This window comes from Tenrec ecaudatus, chromosome 3 (genome assembly GCF_050624435.1).
Source record: "Tenrec ecaudatus isolate mTenEca1 chromosome 3, mTenEca1.hap1, whole genome shotgun sequence".
In the NCBI taxonomy this organism is placed as follows: domain Eukaryota; kingdom Metazoa; phylum Chordata; class Mammalia; order Afrosoricida; family Tenrecidae; genus Tenrec; species Tenrec ecaudatus.
In genome coordinates this window covers 152,773,838-152,796,389 of record NC_134532.1, presented here as the reverse complement: position 1 = coordinate 152,796,389, position 22,552 = coordinate 152,773,838, and the positions used below count along the sequence as shown (strand labels likewise).

The following is a 22,552-nucleotide window of genomic DNA, read 5'->3' as shown; positions in this document are numbered from 1 at the left end:
TCTCAGGCATGGAGCCATAGCTGAACAAACGGTCTGTGCTCCCAGCACGGGCACGTCTAATGTAGTAACATGTAATGTCTGAAAGAGGAAAGTGATAATACTTCAGCAGGATTGCTGTAATTTGAACTGTGCCTCTTTCTCCGAAGATCTTTGCTGGAGACCCTGCCTCTAAAAGTATGTCTTTTCCCCTAGAAGTGTGCTCAAAGCTACTAAAACGATTTAGCATACCATTATTTTAGAAGTAAAATTTTGGTAGAAATAGCACTAGACTGAGAAAGAATAAACCTTGATTGTAATCCTAAATGTCTTAGAAGTCTGACTGATATGTGCTCCTTAGTTTCTTCAGATTCTTAATATTTTTATTTGTTACAATAAATGTGAATGAATAATGAATAATTAAAAGGGATCATTTGATTAGATAAAATTTTTCCATGATTTTAAGATACATTGTACAATGCTTGTTTTTTGTTGTTGCTGCCTATGAAAAATATACTTACCTAAGACAACACACAGGCATCATACCTATACGATATTTTTCATTTCAGCATCAATCTGAAAATGAACAAAAGAGTTTATTATCAAAATTGTACAATATTTTACTTGTAACCTACTCAATCGTGCAGAAAATAAAGACATTTGAAACTAGAGGAAAAGATTCTTTCCAAAACCGTAATTCTATCCTGCATTTGTTAGTAGCCGTCTTTCACATATATGTCGTCCTACCTGTCTCTGAACTTGAAGAGTTCACACCTTGGAAGGACAAGAAAGCAATGGAAATAGAGTTAACGAAGTGCTCCGACTGGGATTGTCCGGAATGTTACGGGACCATGGAACGTGGGACCTAAATTAAATCTTGAACTATGACGACAGGTTAGCCAGGTAGTGGGAAATCCAGGCTGAGTAACCATGTGCAAAGGTCTTAAAGCAAGATGAGCTTGAAAAATTGCATTAGTTCAGGACAAGCGAGATAGGAGGCAGAAGGAGGAGTGTAATGTTAAAGCTCCTCATATTCTGTTTGAAAAATAGTCATAGGCTACTCAGTGTTAGCCGTCACATTGATTTCTATGCTGTCGGGGTTTTAATCATCAACGCCAGCACATTACAGTGGTCTATGAGTACCTTGGGAAGTCTAGTGATGCCCACTAGCACTCTGTTGGGACATTTTAGAAGAAGCACGATAATGAGTTCTGAGAAATGGGTCTCCATGGCACCCATACCCCAAACACAAAAACATAAAAAATGAACCATTTCGGTGACTGCCCTAGATCTGGGCGAGGGTAGGAGTGCACTGTCCCACACTACTGAGACCTCCTTCAGTGTGGTGCCAAGGCCCCTGTTGCCTCTCTCTCAGCAGCAGGGCTACATGTAATGGCAGCCAGGTCTGGAGAGCGATCCCTGGATTTAAGTGACTGAGAGTAAAAGAAGTGGACGGTCACAACTTTTAAGCAACTCGCTTGTCAAACCTATAGGCCAAGAAGATACAACAATACAATATGTTCTAAGCCTTATAGGCTGAATAGGGCAATCACACGAAGCACTGACAATGAAAGGGACCGGTGTTCTAACAGTAGATTTTGCTCTACCATAAGGGGTGAACGCAGAAGTGAGCTGCACAACTTAGCTGAAAGATCAGGATAGAACAGCAATCAGAGAAACCAGCGGTGACAGAGGAGGCTCTACTCGGTGTTCTCCAGAATCAGACCTCAACAGCTCCATTCTTCTCACGTGTCTCCAGTGATTTCTGAAAGACTGCCTTTTTCAGCAGCAGCAGCTCTCTCATAAATTTACTGGTGATATAGAAAGCTGCAAACATAGCTTCTCACAATTGTAGTTGAAAATAACACAGCTTTGAAATGGCCATGTGTTCTGAAAAATATACTGAAAAACAACTGGAAGAAATGACCAACCAGATGCTTGAAGGAAGCCTAAGGTCCAGTTGTCTCCTAGAGTTTGGATCTCGATCAACAGATTACAGAGGGGTGGGGAAAGTTTCATGGTGGTTGAAATAGGGTACCCTTAAATCCAACTCAACCTCTGCCATTAAGTCAATTCTGACTCATAGTGACTCTTATCGGGCAGATCAAAACTGTCCCTGTGAGTTTCCAAGACTGTAAATCTTCACAGGAGTAGAACTACTCAACGTAGTGCTAGCTGGTGGTTTAGATTTCCTTCCCAAGCTAAGCTCACTGCCCTGAAGTGATGCTGACTCACAGAGACCCTATAGGTCAGATAGCGCTTCCCATTTCAGTTTCTTGGCATATGCTTCACATCACATACAATTTATTCATATTAGGAAGATTTGTGTCATCAGCACTATAATTAATTTCAGAAATTTGTTCTCATACTCATTGCTTTTAGGCCCCCTTCCTTCCCTGGCACACACCTACCATCCAGTTACTATCTCTATAGCTCTACCTATCCAGATTTAATATACAGGAAACCCTACAAAACCCAATCAGAGAGCAAAATAACTCAATAGCAACGACTACCTAAAACAGAAAAACCTCAGTAAAAAGATGAACATATTAAAAATATTAAATTAACAATATAACAGCTGTAAAATGGGTCAAAGAGAGACTAACTGCATCTACTATAATTGATTGTACAATACTCTGTGCGGTAGCATGGCCCTTCACATGCCTTTACTATGGTCTGAGGGTAGTCACTGGAGACTTGATTCATGTGGGGACCCTGCAATTGGATCTGGGGCTTCCACTGTCCTCCCTAGCCTTCTGCAAAATGGGTTTTCTTAATTCAATCTCTGGTACCATTTTGCCCTTCAGATTTGGGTTTTATTCTTTACAATTCCTTGGATCACATACACTGGTGTGCTTCTTCCATGTGGACTTAGTTTATGCTTCCTTTAAATACCTACTTGTTTTAAGACAAGCTTTTGGGATCCCAATTCTGCCTTACAAATCTGGCTAGACCAGAGGATGTGCACTGGTACAGATAGGAACTGGAAACACAGGGAATCCAGGACAGATGATCCCTTCAGGGCCAGTAGTGAGAGTGGGGATACAGTTATAAGGTTCTATATAATAGATACTCTGTGGGGGATTGACAACAGAAGAAGAAGGTGCAGGGAGATGTCAGACAGTGTAAGACATGACAAAATAATAATAATTTATAAGTTATCAAGGATTCATGAGGGAGGGGTGAGCGGGGAGAGAGGGGAAACATGAGGAGCTGATACCAAGGGCTCAGATAGAAAGCAAATGTTTTGGGAATGATGATGACAACAAATGTACAAATGTGCTTGAAATACAATGGATAGATTTATGGATTGTTGGATTGTGATCAGAGCTGTACAATAAAATGATTTTAAAAAAATCTTCACAACTGGACGAATAAGCAACGGTATAATAACAGAGAAAATTGAAAAAAAAAAGACAAGCTTTTAAGACCTCAGATGCTATTCTTTCTATCCATGTTTCACTGATCTCTATGCAGGTAACTATCAAGCAGGGTCATTCCCTTAGAACTAATTATTATTCGATTGGGACTAGAATTAACAAGCCCCAAGTCCATTCATGTAACTATGGTTTATTGTCTCTGGTTCACCCTTGAGACACCATTATCATTTTATGATAGATAGTACTATAAATCATCAACGTGGGGCATAAGTTGATAGTGTCATTCATTTAGCCAATGGTAGAGAACTTAGCATTACCAAGAGTAAAATGGGAGTAAATCCCAAAGGCTTTCATTTTTGCAACTTTCAATTTCCCTATATTGGACTTCATAGATTCCAAGTTCTGATTAATTGATACTTGCAGCTGTTTCTTCTCATTTTGACTCGATGCCCCATCACCAAACAGAGGATCCGAAGAATTTACTCCCCCAGGCTTTCCTCCACCAATGTCATTCTGGCTGGCTCTACTTTGAGAAGACAGCTCTTCCCCAGTCATCCTTTGAGGGCCTCTGACCTGAGGGACTCCTCTTCTGGTACTATGTCTGACAGTGCTCCTTCTATCCGTGAGCTTTTCAGCATGTGACGAGGTGTCGATGCTACCCACAAGGGTTACCTGTGCAATTCCTCAGAGTGGACATCCTATCCTTCATCTAGTCTGTTCTTAGTCCGGAGGCTCTGCTGAAACCTGCTCGCTTTTGAGAGACGCTGCTGGCATTTGAACACCAGTCATGAGCTCTCAGTATCACAGTGACTCACAAGCCACCACAGCAAGAGCCCTGCCAGCCAAGCGATGGGATTATCAGGTAAGTACAAAAACGTCCCTTAACAATATTGAACAATCGCTTCTCTGAAGAAGCGGATCTGAGGAACGATGTAAGAAAACTTTCCCTAATACGTAGTAGAATAAAACTTTCTTGACATGGCAAAATAAAAACAACAAAAACGAACTTATAGATTCAAATGCAGGGTTCCAAACCAGGGAGCAAGCTATGGAATGAGTGACAATTTGCATTTTGAGTAAAAGGAATGCTAATTGGAAAGAATATTTCATCTGGAATTAGACAAATAAATAACATGAAACACGCACGATGACCAACCATTATTGTATAGCTACTTAAAGTTTCCTTCAAAGGTGAACCCAGTCATCCCTGCAGCATCCATCAATATCATGAAACAATAAAACAGCACCAAAACATGCAAAGGTGAAAAAAAAGAAATAGAATCAGAGGAGATATTATAAATTTTGAAAAAATCAAAAAGAAACAACTGATGTTAAATGCTTATTGAAAATATGAATAAATTAAAAATTTAGGAGAAAAAAGGCACAGCAAAAGGAGGTGACAGTTATTCCCTCAATTCATTTAAGTATAGGTCACTTGCATATTTTTTTGAAAATTATGGGGACAGAAAAGCTTGTCTAATCAATAATAATAAAAATGAGATAAATGACAAAATTTAGGGAGGTATTGAAGGAAAACTGGCAGATACATAGGAGTTCTAAGTTATTTATCTTTCAAAACTGGATGCCAAATGACAGGGCATAAAAGAAAAAAAAAAGGTAATAAAAAAGACCCCAAGATCGTAATAGTCTTAAGATAAATATTGTTAATCTTAAAAAATGACTTATGGTAAAAAAATTATCATGTGACCTTTATTAGTGTCCCAATTGTATTTGTATTGTTTTTTGTGTTAAATCAAATCAAAATTAGAGTCATAGTTTTTGTCATTAAAGTCAAAATGATACCAATGATACAATATTTATAAAAGTATGTCTTCCTTTCATTGTAAAGACAGGAAGGCAGAGTTGCGCACTAGGAAAAGCCTCTTGCGTATTCTCGGTCCCTCAGTAAGAAGAAAGAAAGGAGTAAGCTGGAGTGTCTGCTCCTTAGAGCACCGCGCGGCGAGTCGCGTGTTCGATGCGCCCACCTCTGCTTCGCAGTGGAGCGGCGGGGAGTTGATGAAACAGCACTTGGAGGCGAATTCTGAGTGCTTGTCCACCACCTGGGCGAGGTCAGCAGCGGAGGTGTCGGGCATTTTCGCTCTTAATCGCTCCGTCAGTCTGAAAGATATTTTCATATAACATCTTACTAGATGGGTTTTTATACATGGTCCTAGGGCAAATGATAGTTATGTTAGATCTTATAGAATAAAAAAAAATAGTAGTATCTGTTGAATGAGTGTTAGAACCTGTTGTTAGATTAAAAAGTGAAATCTACATCTTTTTCAAGCCTGGGAAGGTGAGCATGCGAAGTGCTTCTGGACTTTGATCACAATCTTTCTACTTCAGTAAGCTCCGTGATTTCAATATGGGTGACTTCCTTCTGGATTCTTGGTCTGTAGGCTCGGCCTTTCATGCGCGTTCTGTTTCTAGATTTCAAGCATCTTAAAGACTATTTCCTGATGCTACATGAGCACTTTGTTAGGGTTCTCTCCTGTTTTAAATCACTTCCCCTTCCCCTCCATTTGGGTACTTCTGAATTTTCTATGCTGGAAATCAGTGGTACAGAGGCCCGGCAACTTCACACTTGCGGCCATGCTATTAAGGGACGCTGTGGACGTGCTGAGAGGAGAGGGCAGACCCCGGAGAAGGGCATCCTGCTTGGCAAAGTGGAGGGGCGGTGAGGAGCGGAGGCCCTCGGTAAGATGGGCTGGCACCTTGGCGTCAACCACGGGCTTCAGCAGAACAGTGCTGCGTTGTCTTTGCACGGGCTTACTCTAGGTCGGAACCAAGTCCACGGCACCGAAGAACAGCTTCGACGGACTCTATAGAAAAACCTAGGGGGCACAGGTCTGCGGCCACACACGGGGTGCCACGAGCCCAGGCCAACTCCCCAACAATTGGAACTGCTCGTAACACACTCCGAGTCTCACTTTTCAGCTGGACGTCAGGCTTGCACCATCTGGGAGCGAAGTGTGTCTTCCCGGAGAACGCAGCCCAGCTTCCCTGCAGCTGGTGGATGGAGTTAGGTGCCGCCGAGTCAATCCCAAGCCATCACCACGTGGTGCAGGGCAGAACGACCCACTGCCTGGTCCCGCGCCATCCTCACAGTGGTCCCCACGCTTGGGTCCGTGTCCCTGCGGACCTTTCCCTTTTGTTGCTGTCCCTCTATTTGACCAAACCCGAGGCCCTTCTCCGGGAACCTGTCTCCCCTCACAACCTGCCCACAGCATGGAAGATGGAGACTGGCCAGCCCTGCCTCTACAGAGCACTCTGGCCGTGCTTCTTGAAGGCAGATTGATTTGTCCTATTAGCAGGAGGTAATGAGAAATAGAGAAGACCCCAGATTCCCAAGACTTAAGGATATGTATATCTACACACACGCACACAGACACACACGCACGCACGCATGTTTAACTCTCGTCAGGTTTTATAACTTACAATTTGGTGGCTGTGTTCTAATTGTCCTCTCACCTCAACTGCGGGGTGTGTTTTATTTCCAGCAGAGAACTAGGCTTCTTCTCCAGAGTTATTAGCTTCTACGCTTTCTCTCTCTCTCTTCCTCACCCCTCCACCCCCTCTCTCTCTCTCTTGAGTAGCTCCTATTTTTATTGCTCACTGACTTAGTGCATCCCGAGTTTTCAACTGTGCTTCCCAACCAAAATACCAGGCAAAGATTGATGATAAATTTGGAGGATACAGGCAAAGCAACAGCCTTACTTTTTCTTGTACTCGGTAAACGTGTTTTCTGAATAATCAGCACATATTTCTTGTCCCTTTTCAATGAAAGATGATAGTTCTTTTTGCAGGAGCGGGCCCTGTAAAACATAATAGTTATTTACTTTGAAACACTCTCCCAGGAGCCTGTTAAATGAGAATTCTGTGTTTGTGTATACCATAGGCATAAAACTTTTTTCTACAAAGAGCTAGACAGTAAATATTTTAGACTTTGCAGGCAGTCTGGGCTCTGTCTCAATGCTCAGCTCTGCTATTGTGGAGTAAAAGCAGTCCTTAAAAATGTACAAATGGAGGAGCACAACCACGCTGCACCAACACTTTCTTCCTGAACACTGAAATGGGAATTTCTTAGACTTTTGGTACATCATGCAACATTCTTCTGAATATATATATATATACACACACACACACACACCACTGAATATCATACACACATTGTTTTTAGCTTACAGGGCATATAAAAGATGCAGTATCAGGGCAGACTTGGCTGTAGTTTGGCTGCAGTTTGCAAACGTGTGCTTGAGACCCAAGCTTGTGGAGAAAGCCTAATAAAGGGCACCTTGGCAGTGAGGCAGCCTGTGGAGTCCCCGGAGTCGCAGCAGTCACCCAGGCCTCTCAGAGTCAGGTCAAGTGCTTTACTGAGGAAGACCTCTGGGACATGGGTCCTTCTGCTTAGTTCAAACACATACCTAGAGTAAGAGACAAGAGGAGATCGTGTGCATTAGCATGCGGGTCAGACTAACCCGGCTCAGAGGGAGCGCAGCCAGAACGCTCCTTCGACGTGAGGATGGCAAGAATCCGCCTCGTGTACTGTGCTCTGTTGTCAGGAGAGCCTAGTCACCGGCAAGGGACTCATGTTTGGTATAGCGTGACTCAGTCACACCTCACCACGACCATAATTTATGTGTAGGTAGGCGTGTATGTAGTCATGTTTTGGGATGCAGCATATTTATTATAAAGGCAAAACCTTTTTGGTCTTCATGAAAAAGTTAACACCTGAAGCAACAGGTTTGTATTATTGAAGATTTTCATTGAAATGCAAGTTTCAGAAAGTTGTTTTTGAATGAAGATACTGTGGCTGCTTAAAATGGAATTAAAGTGATTAATCTGCATGATGTATACATTCACATATAGACCCCAAACTCATAGTTTTTGAGTCAGCCCCTACTCAGAAGCGGGCAACTGCATCTTTCCCCAGAGCTGCTGGTGGAGTCTAATTGCTGACCTTTCAGGCCGCCAACCTTCAGTAACCACTCTGCCAGCTGGGTCCCTGTCACAGCCATCGATGTAGTGTGCAAACACAGATACTTAAAACAAATGTGGAAAAGCTCTCTTTGCAAATACTATATTGACACGATATAAACCATCAATAGGGCCCTTTCAATGACTGTCCTGTGAAAATAGATTTGAGAAAAATATACCATTCTGCCTTATTTCATTTCAGTCCAAGCATTTATGAAATGAGTATTTGCAGAAACATAAACAAGATCATTAGTTTGGTCTAAATGCTGCAGTCTGATTTTGATAATATTATATTCTAACCCGATTCTTCAACCTACTTATTAAAGATTTTTGCACCACGAAAAAATGCGTACTCGTGAGATATTCAATGTATGGTGTTTGGAAACTATGGTGTACTTACAGTAGTTTTTTTCTTTTTTTTAAGTTGGATGTAACCAGATAAGGTTTTATCATTTCCGTTCACTTGATATCTTTTTATCTAATTAATATATTTGTCAAAACATCATTGGAAGCTCTTAACAGCTCTTAGAATTCCATGCATCAATTTTATCAAGCATATTTGCACATATATTGCCATCACCCTTTCCAAAATATTCCCTCGCTCCCCCATACTCCCACCCTTGTGAATCCTTGATCAATTATATATTGTTATTATTATTTCATATCTTATACTGTCCATTGTCTCCCTTCACTCATGTTTCTGTTATTCGTCTCCTTGGGGGGGATGCATTTTACCTAATTATTATAAATACCAATACTGTCTAGAAAAATCTGCTTTACATGCATTATCTATTTTGAAAATAAAATGCATCACTAACTAAAATATAATTTGAGCTTTTGATTAAAATTTAAACATACTATCATTATGGTAGGAACTCTGGTGGCGTAGTGGTTACGCATCTGGTTGCAATCTGCAAGGACAGCAGTTCAGAACCACCAGCTGCGCTGTGGGAGAAAGACAGCTTTCTAATCCCATAAAGAGTTCCAGTCTCAGGAACATAAAGGGGCAGGTATATCCTGTCCTATAGGGTCGCTATGAGTCAGCATCGACTCGATGGCAGTGAGTTTTAAGACTCTGGTTAACATAAGCAGCCCTGAGAATATAGCGGATTACTTGGGGGGCAGCTGTTCCATGGGATTCAGATGAAGTTTCTACTCCCATATACATGTCGTCTCTCTCTCCTGTAGAGCTTCTGTGAGTCAGAATAGACTCCCTGGCAGTGAGCGAGTCATCGAGATGATTCCAACCCCTAAGAGCCCGGTAGCAAAGCGTGACGCTGCTCCCTGGTGTTTCAGAGATGGCAACGCTTTACAGGAGCAGACAGCCTCTTCTTTCTCCTCTGGAGTGGCTGGTGCGTTTCAATTGCTGTCCTGGTGGTTAGCAGTCCAATGCTTCATCAGCAGCCTCACCAGAGCACCTTCAAAATCAGTGAATGAGTGCAAGAAATTCACAGAAAGCATAAGTGGTACCTCGGCTGCTAAGTAACAGCATACTTTCTCTATTCTAGCCCCATCACCTGATTCCCCTTGGGGTGCATGGCGAGGTTCATTTTGCATCAAGTGTACTTACTGGTCTTTGGCTTTTTTGTTTTCGCTACTGCACACATCTTTATCTGTGGTAATGTCAACAGCTGGCAACTCAGGGGGCTGGGCGGCTGGCATGAAGTAAGTGCACACGAAAATGTCCATGGGTGTTTTTTCTTGACAACAGTCTTCAAATTTAGAATTCTTTTTAGATAACTTATCACAGATTTTTACTGTGTGTTCAGGCAGCTACAGAAAGAGTGAAGAGGGTATGCATTGTTAGTTTTCTGACTGGCTTTTAACTACAAGTAAGGCCTGTACCTCCCTGCCTGACACGATCCTCAGCATGACTACTCCCGGAAATGAATTAGTTCAATACTTTTGAGAGGCAATTTTCCACTATGTACTAAAAGCCTTAAACATGCAAAATTTCAATTCTAAGAATCTATCCTCAGATTATAACTTTACATGAAGGGACAGTTTAGTCATTTAGCTATGCATTGCAGCATTGTTTAAAGATAAAAATATAATAATTGAGTACTTATGGAATGAAAATATAGCATATTTAGGTAGTTAGATTCAATACATTCAGGAGGCTTATGTAATACAGTCCTACCTAGATGGTAAATCAGATTATAGGAAAACACTATTAATACCAATGTATTTTCTTGATTAAAAAAAAAGTAAAGGCAGCATATGACTTTTTTTCATTAAGGACTTGATAACACCAGAAAATATGACATTTATTTAAAGCAAATCCTCAACCTTTTCAGGTTTGATAAACTTCATAGCTACAAATCTGTTCATATCTAAATCAATTTGAAATGACTATATAAATGAAATATGGCACAAAATTGAAATAGCATCACATTATGGAAGGTACAATGAAAGCATCAATAACTTCTAATGAAATAATGATATGCAGATCTTTCCAGTAGAACCATCAGCAGTGATGGCAATTATCTATATCTACGCTGCCCAATACTATTGAGCACTTGTACGTTTGAAATGTGATCAGTGAATACAAGAACTGAATTATATATTTATTGAATTTTTACAGGTTACAATTCAACTAACCACATATGGTTACTAAATGTAATTTTGTACGATGGAAGCAGAGCATGGTTGTGTGCATCAAAAAATCTAGTCCTTGAATGTGAGCCCTGAGATTTGCGACCTATACGGCCTTGAATTATAGAGGCTTGCTAGTCTTCTGATTTCTCGTCTCTAAAATGGAGTTAGCAATAAATTTCAGAGGTTACACCTGTGAGTTCCTGGAGACTGTTTGAGGAAGAGATTTAAAGTTTTCTGTATCTGCTTGTCCTCCTGAAGAGGTCCCGGAGGATATGGGCATGATAGGAACGTGTAGTGACAGAAAATAGATGGTCCCTGGCATCAGACGCAAGAGTGTCTGGGGTCTTGAAGATCTGCCGTCAAACAAGCTGCCATCTAGGTGAGGCATCAGCTAAATCCACGTGGGAGAAGCACACCAGGCTGTGTGCGATCCAAGGACTGTAACTACTAAAATCCCAATATGACGGAGGGAACGGTAGCAGTGCTGAAATTGCCCACACCTGGGTTTCAAAAGGCTCCGGATGGATGACAGTGGAAGTCCCCAATCCATTTGGCGGGACCACATGGGTTTGAGCCTCCCGTGACTCCTCTCGGATCACAGTCTGTGGATGTTCGTAGCCTTGCCACCGTGCAGAATGCATTTGCAAGTGGAGACTCGCGGGTGCAGTTAGGCTGAAATTTAGCTCTTTGACATTTTATTTCCCTTTGGATTCATTTAAAGTTTATTTTAATTTTTAATAGTATGGTTTCTGCTTTCTTTTTGATTGAGGTTTTAATGTTTTATTTTGTTATTGTGGTTAGGTTTTTAAAAAGGGGTTTCTGGATATGAAGTCCAGCAGTCTCTAGAATGTAAGTGGATTAATAAGTTCTTGGCGGTGTGGCAGAGGAAGTTGGGGGAGAAATGGGAAGTGAATAGAGAGGAACACAAAAGCAAAGAAAATACGCTCAAATTGATCGTGGCGATGATTGCACAACTCACTCTTCTTGGGGTGATTAAACTGTAGAATTGTATGATATGTGAGCTATATGTCCGTTTTTTCTTTTAAATGTTTTATTAGGGGCTCATACAACTCTTATCACAGTCCATACATATACATACATCAATTGTATAAAGCACATCCATACATTCCCCGCCCCAATCATTCTCAAAGCATTTGCTCTCCACTTAAGCCCTTTGCATAAGGTCCTCTTTTTTTCCTTTTTAAAAGAGAAAAGAAGTGGGTCTGCCGCCACTCCGTAAATGGCACGAGGTGCCCGGCCCACGATGCCGGTGACGGTGAGGGCTTCTCTTACCTCCTTGGCCATGCAGTCCTCGGAGGTCGACTCACAGCACTTGGAGAGGATATCAGTAAGATCTTCAGCTAGTGGCAAAACATCTTGCAGATCAGCAGTCGGTGCTTTTTGGGCTAACTTGATCAGGTGGCTAAGCAGTTAAAAGTGTTTATTAGCAACCAACATTTTAGTTTCTTTGTCTCATTCTGAGCACAAGGTTGAAAGGTATAATACCAGGTAATGCCAAATAATACCAATTAACCTCAACAGTTGGGTAGCGTCTGTCATGCTATGGGCTCTATATGCCAACACTTCTAATTAAAGAAACAGGAAGCAACAATCCAGCTTCAATGAATCTTTTAAAATGCTAGGTATGAAGGTGCTTCTCTTCTATCCAGATCTATATATTTGAAGCAGGCTTTAAACCTTAAAACATTCATCTAAGCCAGAAATAAAGCAATTTGTTTACTATTGTTTACATATATTGTGTTTCTGTAGTCTGCCACATTCTTTAAAAAATATGTTACTAAATTTACTTAGTATACACAGATTAAATACGTGAAATAGTAAAGGTCTATCACTTTGTACCACATAATTAACACAGAGTGGATGTGTTAATAATTTGGTGTGTTTTTTAATTATATGAGGTCTGCATACATGAATGGAAATATGCTATGATAAATACTTCTTATCTTTGACTTTTTTACTTAATACATTAATATGATGTTTTCACTCACTGTCGTCAAGTGAGTGAGCTGCTGACACACAGTGACCCTATAGGACAGGGTAGAACTGCTTCTGTGAGATTCTGAGACTGTCACTTTTACCGGAGGGATAGCCCAGTCTTTCTTCCACCGAGCACCTTGTGGTTTCGAACTGCTGATCTTTCCATTAGTGGCCCAACACATAATCCCTACGCCACCAGGAATCAATTCTATATCATCAAAAGTTATTTTATAATAAAAATTTGACAGAACATATAGCATTTTTTCATATAGAAACACCATAATTAGAGTAATTTTTATTCTAGAAATAGGAAATGTCCATTTCTTTTCATGTATAAAACATTTTGGCTTAAATATTTTGTAGTTATAGCTTTGTTCACACCTAATACTATTTCCTTATGACAAATCCTTAGATATTGCTGTTAATATAAATCAATGATTAATTAATTACTTAAAAATAAATTTCTATGTGTCACTAATTCAACACAGAGAGAGAATAAAGGGAAAAGCTGGCAAGATTTGGAGAAAATCTATTTTGAGTGGTTCTAATGAGATTATATTAAAAGGACTCATGAGGCTTAGTCTGCCTCGCTCAGCAATAGAAACGAGTATTTTTCATTACTGTGGAAGGAAAACAAGCCCATAAATCAGAGTGGAAAGAGCTAAAACAAGACAAAACAAAACAAAAAGAAAACAACCCTCCAAAAAGACCCTCCCGGCCACTGAGTCAATCCAGACTCAGTAACCCTACAGGAGAACTGCTCTTTCATGTTTTTGAGATTGTCAATCTTTACGGGAGCAGAAAGCTCCCTTGCTTTCTTCTGGGGAGAGGTCAGTGGGTTCAAAATGCTGATCTTCTGGTTATCAGCCCAACTGGAAGCTCCTACACCCCCAGGGCTCCTTGGAAAGAGTTTAAGGGCTATAAATATGGAAATGATACATGAGAATAGAAACTGGCAAATCCGGTTGGTTGAGATGAAGGACATATAAAAATAGAAACTGTCAAAACTACAATGTGAAGTTAACTATAAAGGATTAATCTCTCCCGCCCCCCTGGAAAAAAAGGTGAAAATGGCAAATAATTGAAAGAGCTACATATGAGACTATGTTCACGAAGGAAGGGAGATACACACTATGGAGCAGAAAGTTTCACCTAGCAAGCAAGGAAGGATTTTCAGGATGTCTCATTCCAAGAGAAAATCAGGCAAAGCAAATAATTTTTAGTGTTCAGAAGATGATTTATTCAGCTCTTATGTTTGGTGTATGAGAATGGCAGAAATGGTTTTTATTTGTGCCCATGTAAGACTATATGAGAAAGGTTCTCATTAAAAGCAAATCTATTTTACAATGTATCCATGTTTCCACAGGACAACCTTAATATTCTTTATAAAGAAGAGGGAAAAATAACAGCTAGGTTTTTAAATAAGTTTTAGATCAGAGATTTTGTGGGCACACTATAACTATAGATTACAGACATGTACTTTGGATATTCTAATCTGATAAGGAAAATTTAGAGTCAAACCGATATCTTATTATTATTATTTACCTGAGTCTTGATTTATTCTTCCCATAAGCAACATATTGTGAGCAAATTCTATTTGACATCATGGTTAGAAGTGATAAATGTTTAATCAGTAGCCTCTAGAAAACAAGTGATAGGATTTCATTAGATGGGCAAGATCTTTTGAAAGTAATATGATGGAAAGCTAAGAATTAAAAATACTGATTTCATGATGTTTAATAAATAAAAACTGAATTCTGAACAAAGGAGATTATCATTTTCTTTTTCCAAAGACCAGTTTACTCATTTTCCAAATAAAAAATATAAGGAAGCATTGAAAAAAGCCATATTGATTCCAGAATCAAAATGTCTGCCATTGTTTAAAAGCAATGCCATGAAAAGAAGAAATGAGCCTGTAACTCTGAACAACGGAGTCCCTGCAAAGCACAGACAATTAGGAAGCTTGAGGGAAGTTGGAAATGTGAGTCTGTTCAGAGGTATCTCTGAAGCAAGGCCTAGCAATGTATTTTCAATAACCCAGTCACTGAAAGGCCAGTCGAGCAGTCACACTCGGCACATATGGGGTCATCATGAGTGGGCATCGACTCCATGACAACATACGCAGTGGTGATGTAGGAAATCAAATGGTACTTACCTCTTTCAGAAAGCACACAGTCGTACTTGAGGAAGTACAACAGGACCCTACCATAGAGAGGTAGCTCTTAATATAACTGACTAACAGCGGTAAAGGAGCTTCTCCATAATTGCTGGAATATTCATATGCAAATCTGCGGGGGGAAATGGAAGGGTTGTCAAAATAAACCCTACTTGTAAAAGTTGTATAATCTATTTTATTTTTGTTGTTGTTGAGAACACTCACAGAAGGATATACCCCAATTCAACAATTCTTTACAGAGTGATTATATCCTTTGAGTTGAACAGCCATGCTCAATCTCATTTTTACTTTCATTGTCCTCCATTAATATAAATCCACTGCCCCTAAGGGTCCCATCTAATATTCTGAGTTGCAGTCTGAAATCCTACTTTTTCAGAAGTATTTTTATGGATGGAGGTTCATGTTACACAGTTTTAACATCTGAAATTTATTGTGGATTTAGAAAGATGTAAAATACTGAAGTCATCTTTAATTAATTTTAGTTTAAAATAGGGCCTTTCCTAAATTTCCATGTAGTGTGCTTGAGTATAGGAGCTAGTTAGCTCTTCATTCACATAGCTTTTGGGCACAGTAGCTGTTTTTTGATGTTGACTGAATAAATTAAAACATTCATATTCATGAACTTATCTTTCATTCCCTATTCAGTTTATGATCCTAGACTTATAAGGTACCCTTTTTTTTAATGAATACCTTTTGATTCCTAGGAGAACTAGCCTCTCTGAATTTTCTAAAAATAGTTATGTAATCTTATTCAAAATCTTTTTTGAAAATTGAAAATGATGGGCAAAGCAATAGATTTTTAATAAAAGTCTACTGCTGTCGTGCCTTTAAAGTTACTTTCAACAGCAGTGCCTCCAATTTTTGTAGATATATTAAATTGGATTTCCCCATTTTAATATGTTTTTATATTCTTCAAAGGCTTATGATTCAGTGTGCATTCTGGCTAATTAGGCATGTCAATCATTAAGATGCTTGAAGCTGTATGCTTACTATGTGGCACAACATATCACATTCATAACTGTTTCTGTCAGTGAATGTAATGCAGAAGTGAAGGGGAAAATTAAGTTATGTCTTATTGGAAATTAAGTCTTTAAACAAGCAGAGTAATAAAACAAAGTCTTTCACAGAGCATGCTATGGTCCTTAGCTTAGCAGAAGGGAATCACGTTAGATCTCATCAGATATGTAAAAGTATGTCATATGGAGAGATACCCAAGTGATTCTGCTTCAAGTAACAGAACTAGGACCAGTAAATAGAAGCTTTGGGACCCGACTTCATCTGTCTGAGAAAGCCAGTCATTAATATAGAAACTGGCAGGAGCATGGGCGGAGTTGCATGAGAGACAAGTTGCTCGTCACAGGAAATGACCATCTGGGTTGAGATATGTGTCATGTGTCTAGACAGGGGCTTAGATTAACACTGATATTTTTGTGACCTAAATTTTTACTTCTGATGAAAGCGGCTTACTGGTCAGCAAAGTCCTTGGGGTCTTTTCGGAATGCTTCACAGATCTCATCGTTGGTGGGTTCCACGTAGGTGGGAAACTCTTGTGGCTGGTGCCTAAGCGCCGCCATGCAGAGCTTCCTCTGCAGCCCCTCCTTGGTGCAGCACTCTGCGGTGCCCGGGTGCACGGGGAACGGAGAGTCCTGCTCGCAGGACCGCGCAGACAGTGCGGACGTCTGAAATGGGAGGAGGCAAAGAAGAAAACGCTTCTTCAGGAAAACACGTTACTCCCAAATTTAAAAATTCTCATCAGCAACCATGTCAAGGCTTTCTTGAGTTGGTTTGTTCATGTGGCCGACCGCAGAAGTAGTTCTATGCGCAAGTCCAAGGGACTTTGACAAGTCGTGGGAAAATGCCATACTCTTTCCATTTCATTTTCAAAAGTCCCACAGAATTTTTGAACCACCCTTGTGCAGGGTCTTATTTGTATTAATAAATAACCACCCCTTCCTCAGAGTTGACCCAAATAGAACTTTCATCAGCAATTGTTATTTCTGCCTGCGTACAGCCTTAGTGCTGATGCCCTCTAGCCCATTATCTCTGTGGGGCGATGCTCATCTTTAACAATGAGAAAACCTCCCCAGGTGGCCCCTTCCACCTGCCTACCCCTTGAAACACCACATGCACTGAGAGTGAGGGTTTCCTGTTGCTAACATCCCTAATGTAAACACCCTCTCCCATGGAGTCCCTTCCAACCCGGACACCCTACAGAGGGTTTGCAAGACTGTACAACTTCATAAGAGCAGACAGCCTCATATTTCTCCTAGAGAGCCGTTGGCGGGTTTAACCCACTGAACTTGTGATGAGCAGCCAAAAGCCTAACCCAATTTTCCGCACAGCTTCAAGATTTATTCACATTTCCATCAAGGGTTGAAAAACAACGAGAATTTAAGTTACAATCTCAGTGATAGACATAGGCAGACTAAGCCCAAGCCTAGAATGCCAACAAACCAGTGGTATGTAGAAAAATAATAAAAAAACAAAAACAAAATTATTATTATTATTGGAAGAAATTTGAAGTTACAAAAAGAAATGTAAATAGTAATATGGGAAAATTAAAACTAGCATCCTAACTTGTATTACAAGTTAGTGATTTTTGTAGAACAAAACTTATAATGATCGCTCCTCTCATGGAGGACAGCAACACAGTGAATTCATAAATTATTTACATAGATGCTAAAGAAACAGTAGCGACCACATCTGTCTTCCATTAACTCCCAGAATTTAGGAATAGCATCCCATCCTCTCTTTTTGATGGAGTCATGGCTGTGTTGTTGGTTGGGTTGTTAACCAAAAGATCAGAGGATCAAACCCAGCAGCAACTCTGTGGGAGAAATACATATAGTCTCAAAAGCTTTATATAGGTTCCCAAAGAACTGGAATTGACTTGATAGCAGTGGGCTTCTGTCTCTCTTAAAAATCCTATCTCTATTTTCAGTGAATCTCCTTTCATGTTCCATTTCTTTCTCAAGTAAAATTTCTGTTCTGGCAAAGAGAAAAATGTGCACACAGTTAAACACATGGTTTGAGCAATGGGTGTGTGTGTAAAGGGTGTCATACAACAGCAATAACAACAGTGACAACAAAATGACAGGGCCATCTTCCTGATGACCGGTCTCTACAGTTCCAGAACTTGTTTCTCATCTAGGAATGTGTTAGTAAAATTTCCTAACATTAACTTAAATACATTAGAAATAAAATAATTTGGAAAGTCACATTAAAATATGTGCTTGTTGTCTCCATGGTGGAAGGAAATGATCATGAAATTCTTAGGATGTCAATAAGGACCAGATAAAGCAGTGAATGGCTAAGCACAGCGTCTAGACTATATTTAGTCAGATCCTCTGATATTGTTTCTGAAGATACCTGTAGCAGGCTTAAGCTCACACCACTGCCATCAAGTTGATTTTGCCTAAGTGACCCTCTAAGGACAGAGCAGAATCACTCCATACATTTTCAGAATTTGTAAATTTTTACAGAAACAGAATACCTTGTCCTTCTCCTTTAGAGCTGGTGGGTCCTAAGTGCCAACCCCTCAGTTAGTAGACAAACACTTAGCCCCTTGTGCCACTAGTGTTCCTTGTGGCCTTTGGCAACAAAAAGAATCATTTTACAGAGGTCTATGGTAGTTAGATATTATGTCCAGGGGACACTCCTGGCTAGGGGTGGAGGGCAACCTTTCAATCAAGTGGTCGTTGGGTACCTTCTTGGGCTGTGGCCTGTTGTCAGCATGTTGGCCGTGGATCCGCACTGCTCTTCACTGACTGGCCATGATCGCCCTGCTTCCTGCTTCCTCTTTCTGCGCCATTGGCCTGTGACTCTGAATCTGGCCCCGGAGCTACGGACTTGAGTTGAACTAGGCAGGATGCCTTCTTAAGGTAAAGTTCCTTCTTGATACAAAGGTCCTCCTCATGGATGAGGGTCACTGGTCACAAGGTCTTCATTCAAAGACATCTAACTATAATTTGCCTTATGCCTGATGATTGAATTTAGTAAGTTGCTGTCATTTTCCTTTTCAGTTAGTACCTATAATTGTATATTGAAGCTTACCATTTCAGCATTTTAATTTGTGCATATAAACTACAGAGGGGAAAGCTAAAAATTTTTGTATGTATCTAGGGCAATTTTTGAAGCACAAAATAGATTTAATGCAATGCTAATTGTTCTGTGGTGGTTGCCATCCATCCTTGGCACAACGAGGCAGATATAGGTGGCGTATACACATGGCTGAGGGCAGCTCAAGCAGCTAAAGGCTTGGCTGTGCAACCAAAGTTCGGGGTTTCAAATGTACCCAGTGGGACCTTGGAAGAGAGTTCTGGCGATTTGTTCTGCAAGGTCCCAGCTTCACTCTTACAAGCACAGAGTTGCCATGAATTAGAATCAACTCATTAATCAACTGGTTTGCTTTTGTTTTTTAGTGATTTTTTTCAGGCTCTGAAGGAACAGAGAATTATTTACAAGAGGTTTATTTTTAACATAAATCAATATTTGAATAGATTCTAACTTGAATCTGATTGTGAATCAGCTTTAGAATACAAAATGCAGACTTTGGGGTGAGATATAGCTGACTCAAATCTTTTACCTACCTCTTATTAACAAGGTCAATTTGTGCCTCTGTTTTGCCATTTGAACCTTCTCGAACAACGAGCCACATTGACTCTGATTACTTTGGAGTAAACCTCATTCCTAAGAAGAATAGGCTCCCTGTTTACTCCCACTCCCTGCCCCCCAAAACTAGAGATGTATGGAGTTTTGATCCAGGTTTCTCCAGGATATGGAATGAAGGCCTAACTATCGTGGCTCCTGCTGTGAGTCGCCCTAGAGATGGACGACGAGCCAGACCTACCCTGTTGTCATAGCAGTCAGCGTCAGCCCCCTCTGCACAGCAGTCTTCCGTCAGGGAGACTACTTCTTGTACCAGCTGTTTGACCTGTTCAAATGTGCCACTGGGAAATTTTCTGCTGTAAGAGATCATTGATCTGAAGGGGGCAAGAAATAAAAATATCAATTAGAAATAAAACATTTGTCACATGTGTAAAAATTAAAATATCGAATCTGTTCAGTTCTTTAAAGGTGATATTTTATGCATTTTTTGTTTAGTTCGTGAAAGGGATGAAAGGTTCCTTTCGAAAGTAGTTCTTATTTTAATTCTTGAAAGTCTTGAAAAGCAAAGATGTCACGTAGAGGTTTAGGGCGGCGCTGGCACAAGCCACGCTATTTCGTTTGCCTCGTATGTAGGCAGGAAAATGAACGAGGAGGAATGAAGCAGAGCTGGGGCCTTGGAAGGATGATGTCATGGAAGACTATCGAAAGGGACTGCCAGAGGAAGAAGCAAGGCTGATCTAGAAGAACAGGGAGACTGTCTCCTAGACTGGAGGCCGATGAGCCTTCATTTCACACACACTGGAATGTTAGCAAGAGGGCCTTCTCTCAGAGGACATCATATGTGGTACACAGAGGATGCGCAAAAAGAGAAGTCTGAACAAGATGGCTCGACACCTTGGCTGCTGACGGATTGACAAAGCGGATGCAGCAATGGGCTTACACATAGCACCTGTGTGTGCACACCTGGCGAGGAGGGGGAGGACTAAGCACTTCATTTGGTTTGAAAGAGATCTCTGTGGGTTGGAGTTGACTGTAGCAATCAGTAACAACCTCGCCTTCCAGGAGAATTTGTTTTAGAAAGCAATGCAAGTGAGACTGCAGTTTCCATCAGACAAGCATGGTTTTCTGGTCCTGCCCTCTTGAGCCTTCCCACACGAAACTCTTCTGACCCTCAGTCTCTTTTAATTACATTTTATTAATGACATTTTCACTTGATCTTAGCCAAAAGGCCGAGAAGCGATAATTACAGTTTCATTTACCTTTGGAACCCATGCCTACTTATGTTCTGAGGACTTAATATGAACTTACTGATCACACTTTCTTAGAATTTAGTAACCATAATTCAACTGAGGTCTCTGCATAATCTCGATTTGGATGACATTTCTGCCCACATGGACCCTGGGATTCTTAAAACCCAGGAGAGATCAGCTCATCCCTCCAGACTGAATTAAACTTACCTCAGACTCAGTTTTCCTCAAGGCTAAGTTACCGAGAGAATGAGGACATGCTGCATACTTACAAAGATCTGAAGTCATCTTTTCCCAGACTGCTGAGCTCTGCGCAGACTTTGCTCTTTTCATAGTCACGGCCTGGGGAGCCAGAAATAGAAAACAGTTGGACTTTTCCTCTTTAAATGAATATCATATGTCCAGGGGCTTTCCACATGATCTATAGCAACACTGGTCTGTTTATCTATCTATCTATCTATCTATCTATCTATCTATCTATCTATCTATCTATCTGCCTATCTATCTATCATCTATCTAGATTTCCCTTCCCCGTTTTGGGGTAACTTTCTAATGGTTTTCTTACAATCAACCAGAATTTTAAAACATATGAGCGTGTGCCCCACAAAACCCTGATAAAGCTCCACTGAGTGGGGCTTTTGTAGTGAGCATTTCCTTGCGAGGTGAGCATTGAACATCTCATTCTGAGGTAGTGCACCGAGTGACATTGCCTGCGAAGGTTCTCTCTGGTCATAGTGAAATTTTTCATGAAAGCAGTTTTGCTCAAACCTCATTTTTGTGATGGCTGTGAATTAAGAGAACAGCATTGGGCTATGAAGTTTTGTTTCCTGCTCAGGAAAAATGCCGCAGAAACTGTCATGATGTTGAATACAGTTTACAAGGACAGTGCTCTGGGAAAAAACTTGAGTGCATGAGGACTGACCTTGCACCTAGCAGCTCCCCCGGTAAACCACTACACCCTTAGAGTGCCTTTCCTCGAAGACATTTCCAATGGTGCCATAAGGCAGGGAGGTAGGTCTCACTGCCAATCCTTTCTGGGTGGAATGTTATAGAAAGGGAGAACCGAAGCAAAGGCAGCATCACGTCCGAGCACAGACCATCCTGTGAGGGTCCCTCTACAAGCCAAGGAGTACAAGAAGACACCCTAGGCTGCCAGCGCCGAGCTGGACAAGAAGACCAGAGTCCCAGCAGAGCCCTGGATTTACACTTAGCCCCTCCAGAGCCGTGTTACAATAAATCCCTGTTGTTTGACAAACCCATCGCCTTGTGGTCGCCTAGGAGACTTAAATCTTCTTTAAATGGAGGAAATAAAAGCAGTTCTCCACACTGCCTGTTGAATTAGTTTTCCCTTCTGCTTACTCAGGCACTCTTTTCCCCGCTCCATCTTAGCCATGGAGTGGCCTGAAGCAACTTAGAGACCGAGGTGGCGAGGAGGAGAACAAGCAGCCAGCAAAAAGGAAAGTAAACACGTCTTGCTTTCCTTCCACAGGCAGCAGGAATGAAACAGACCTGACTTGGGCAGGAGTTTCAATTTCAAATAAATTTCTGAATTTTGGGGTATTTCATATGACAATATGCTTTTTAAAATGTGT

The 22,552-nt window shown here is 40.8% G+C and overlaps 1 protein-coding gene across 1 annotated transcript; it reads right to left on the bottom strand.

The window, feature by feature from the left end:
- Positions 1 to 522: 522 nt before the first annotated feature.
- On the bottom strand, positions 523 to 22,344 carry GC (GC vitamin D binding protein). The gene is made up of 12 exons (XM_075543562.1): positions 22,320 to 22,344; positions 21,233 to 21,302; positions 19,955 to 20,087; positions 16,573 to 16,784; positions 15,085 to 15,217; positions 14,475 to 14,569; positions 12,225 to 12,354; positions 9,904 to 10,106; positions 7,651 to 7,780; positions 7,074 to 7,171; positions 5,342 to 5,474; positions 523 to 552 (listed from the first exon to the last, which is right to left on the bottom strand). The coding sequence occupies exons 1-12, from the start codon at positions 22,342 to 22,344 to the stop codon at positions 523 to 525; spliced, it is 1,392 nt and encodes a 463-aa protein (XP_075399677.1).
- Between the last annotated feature and the right edge of the window lie 208 nt (positions 22,345 to 22,552).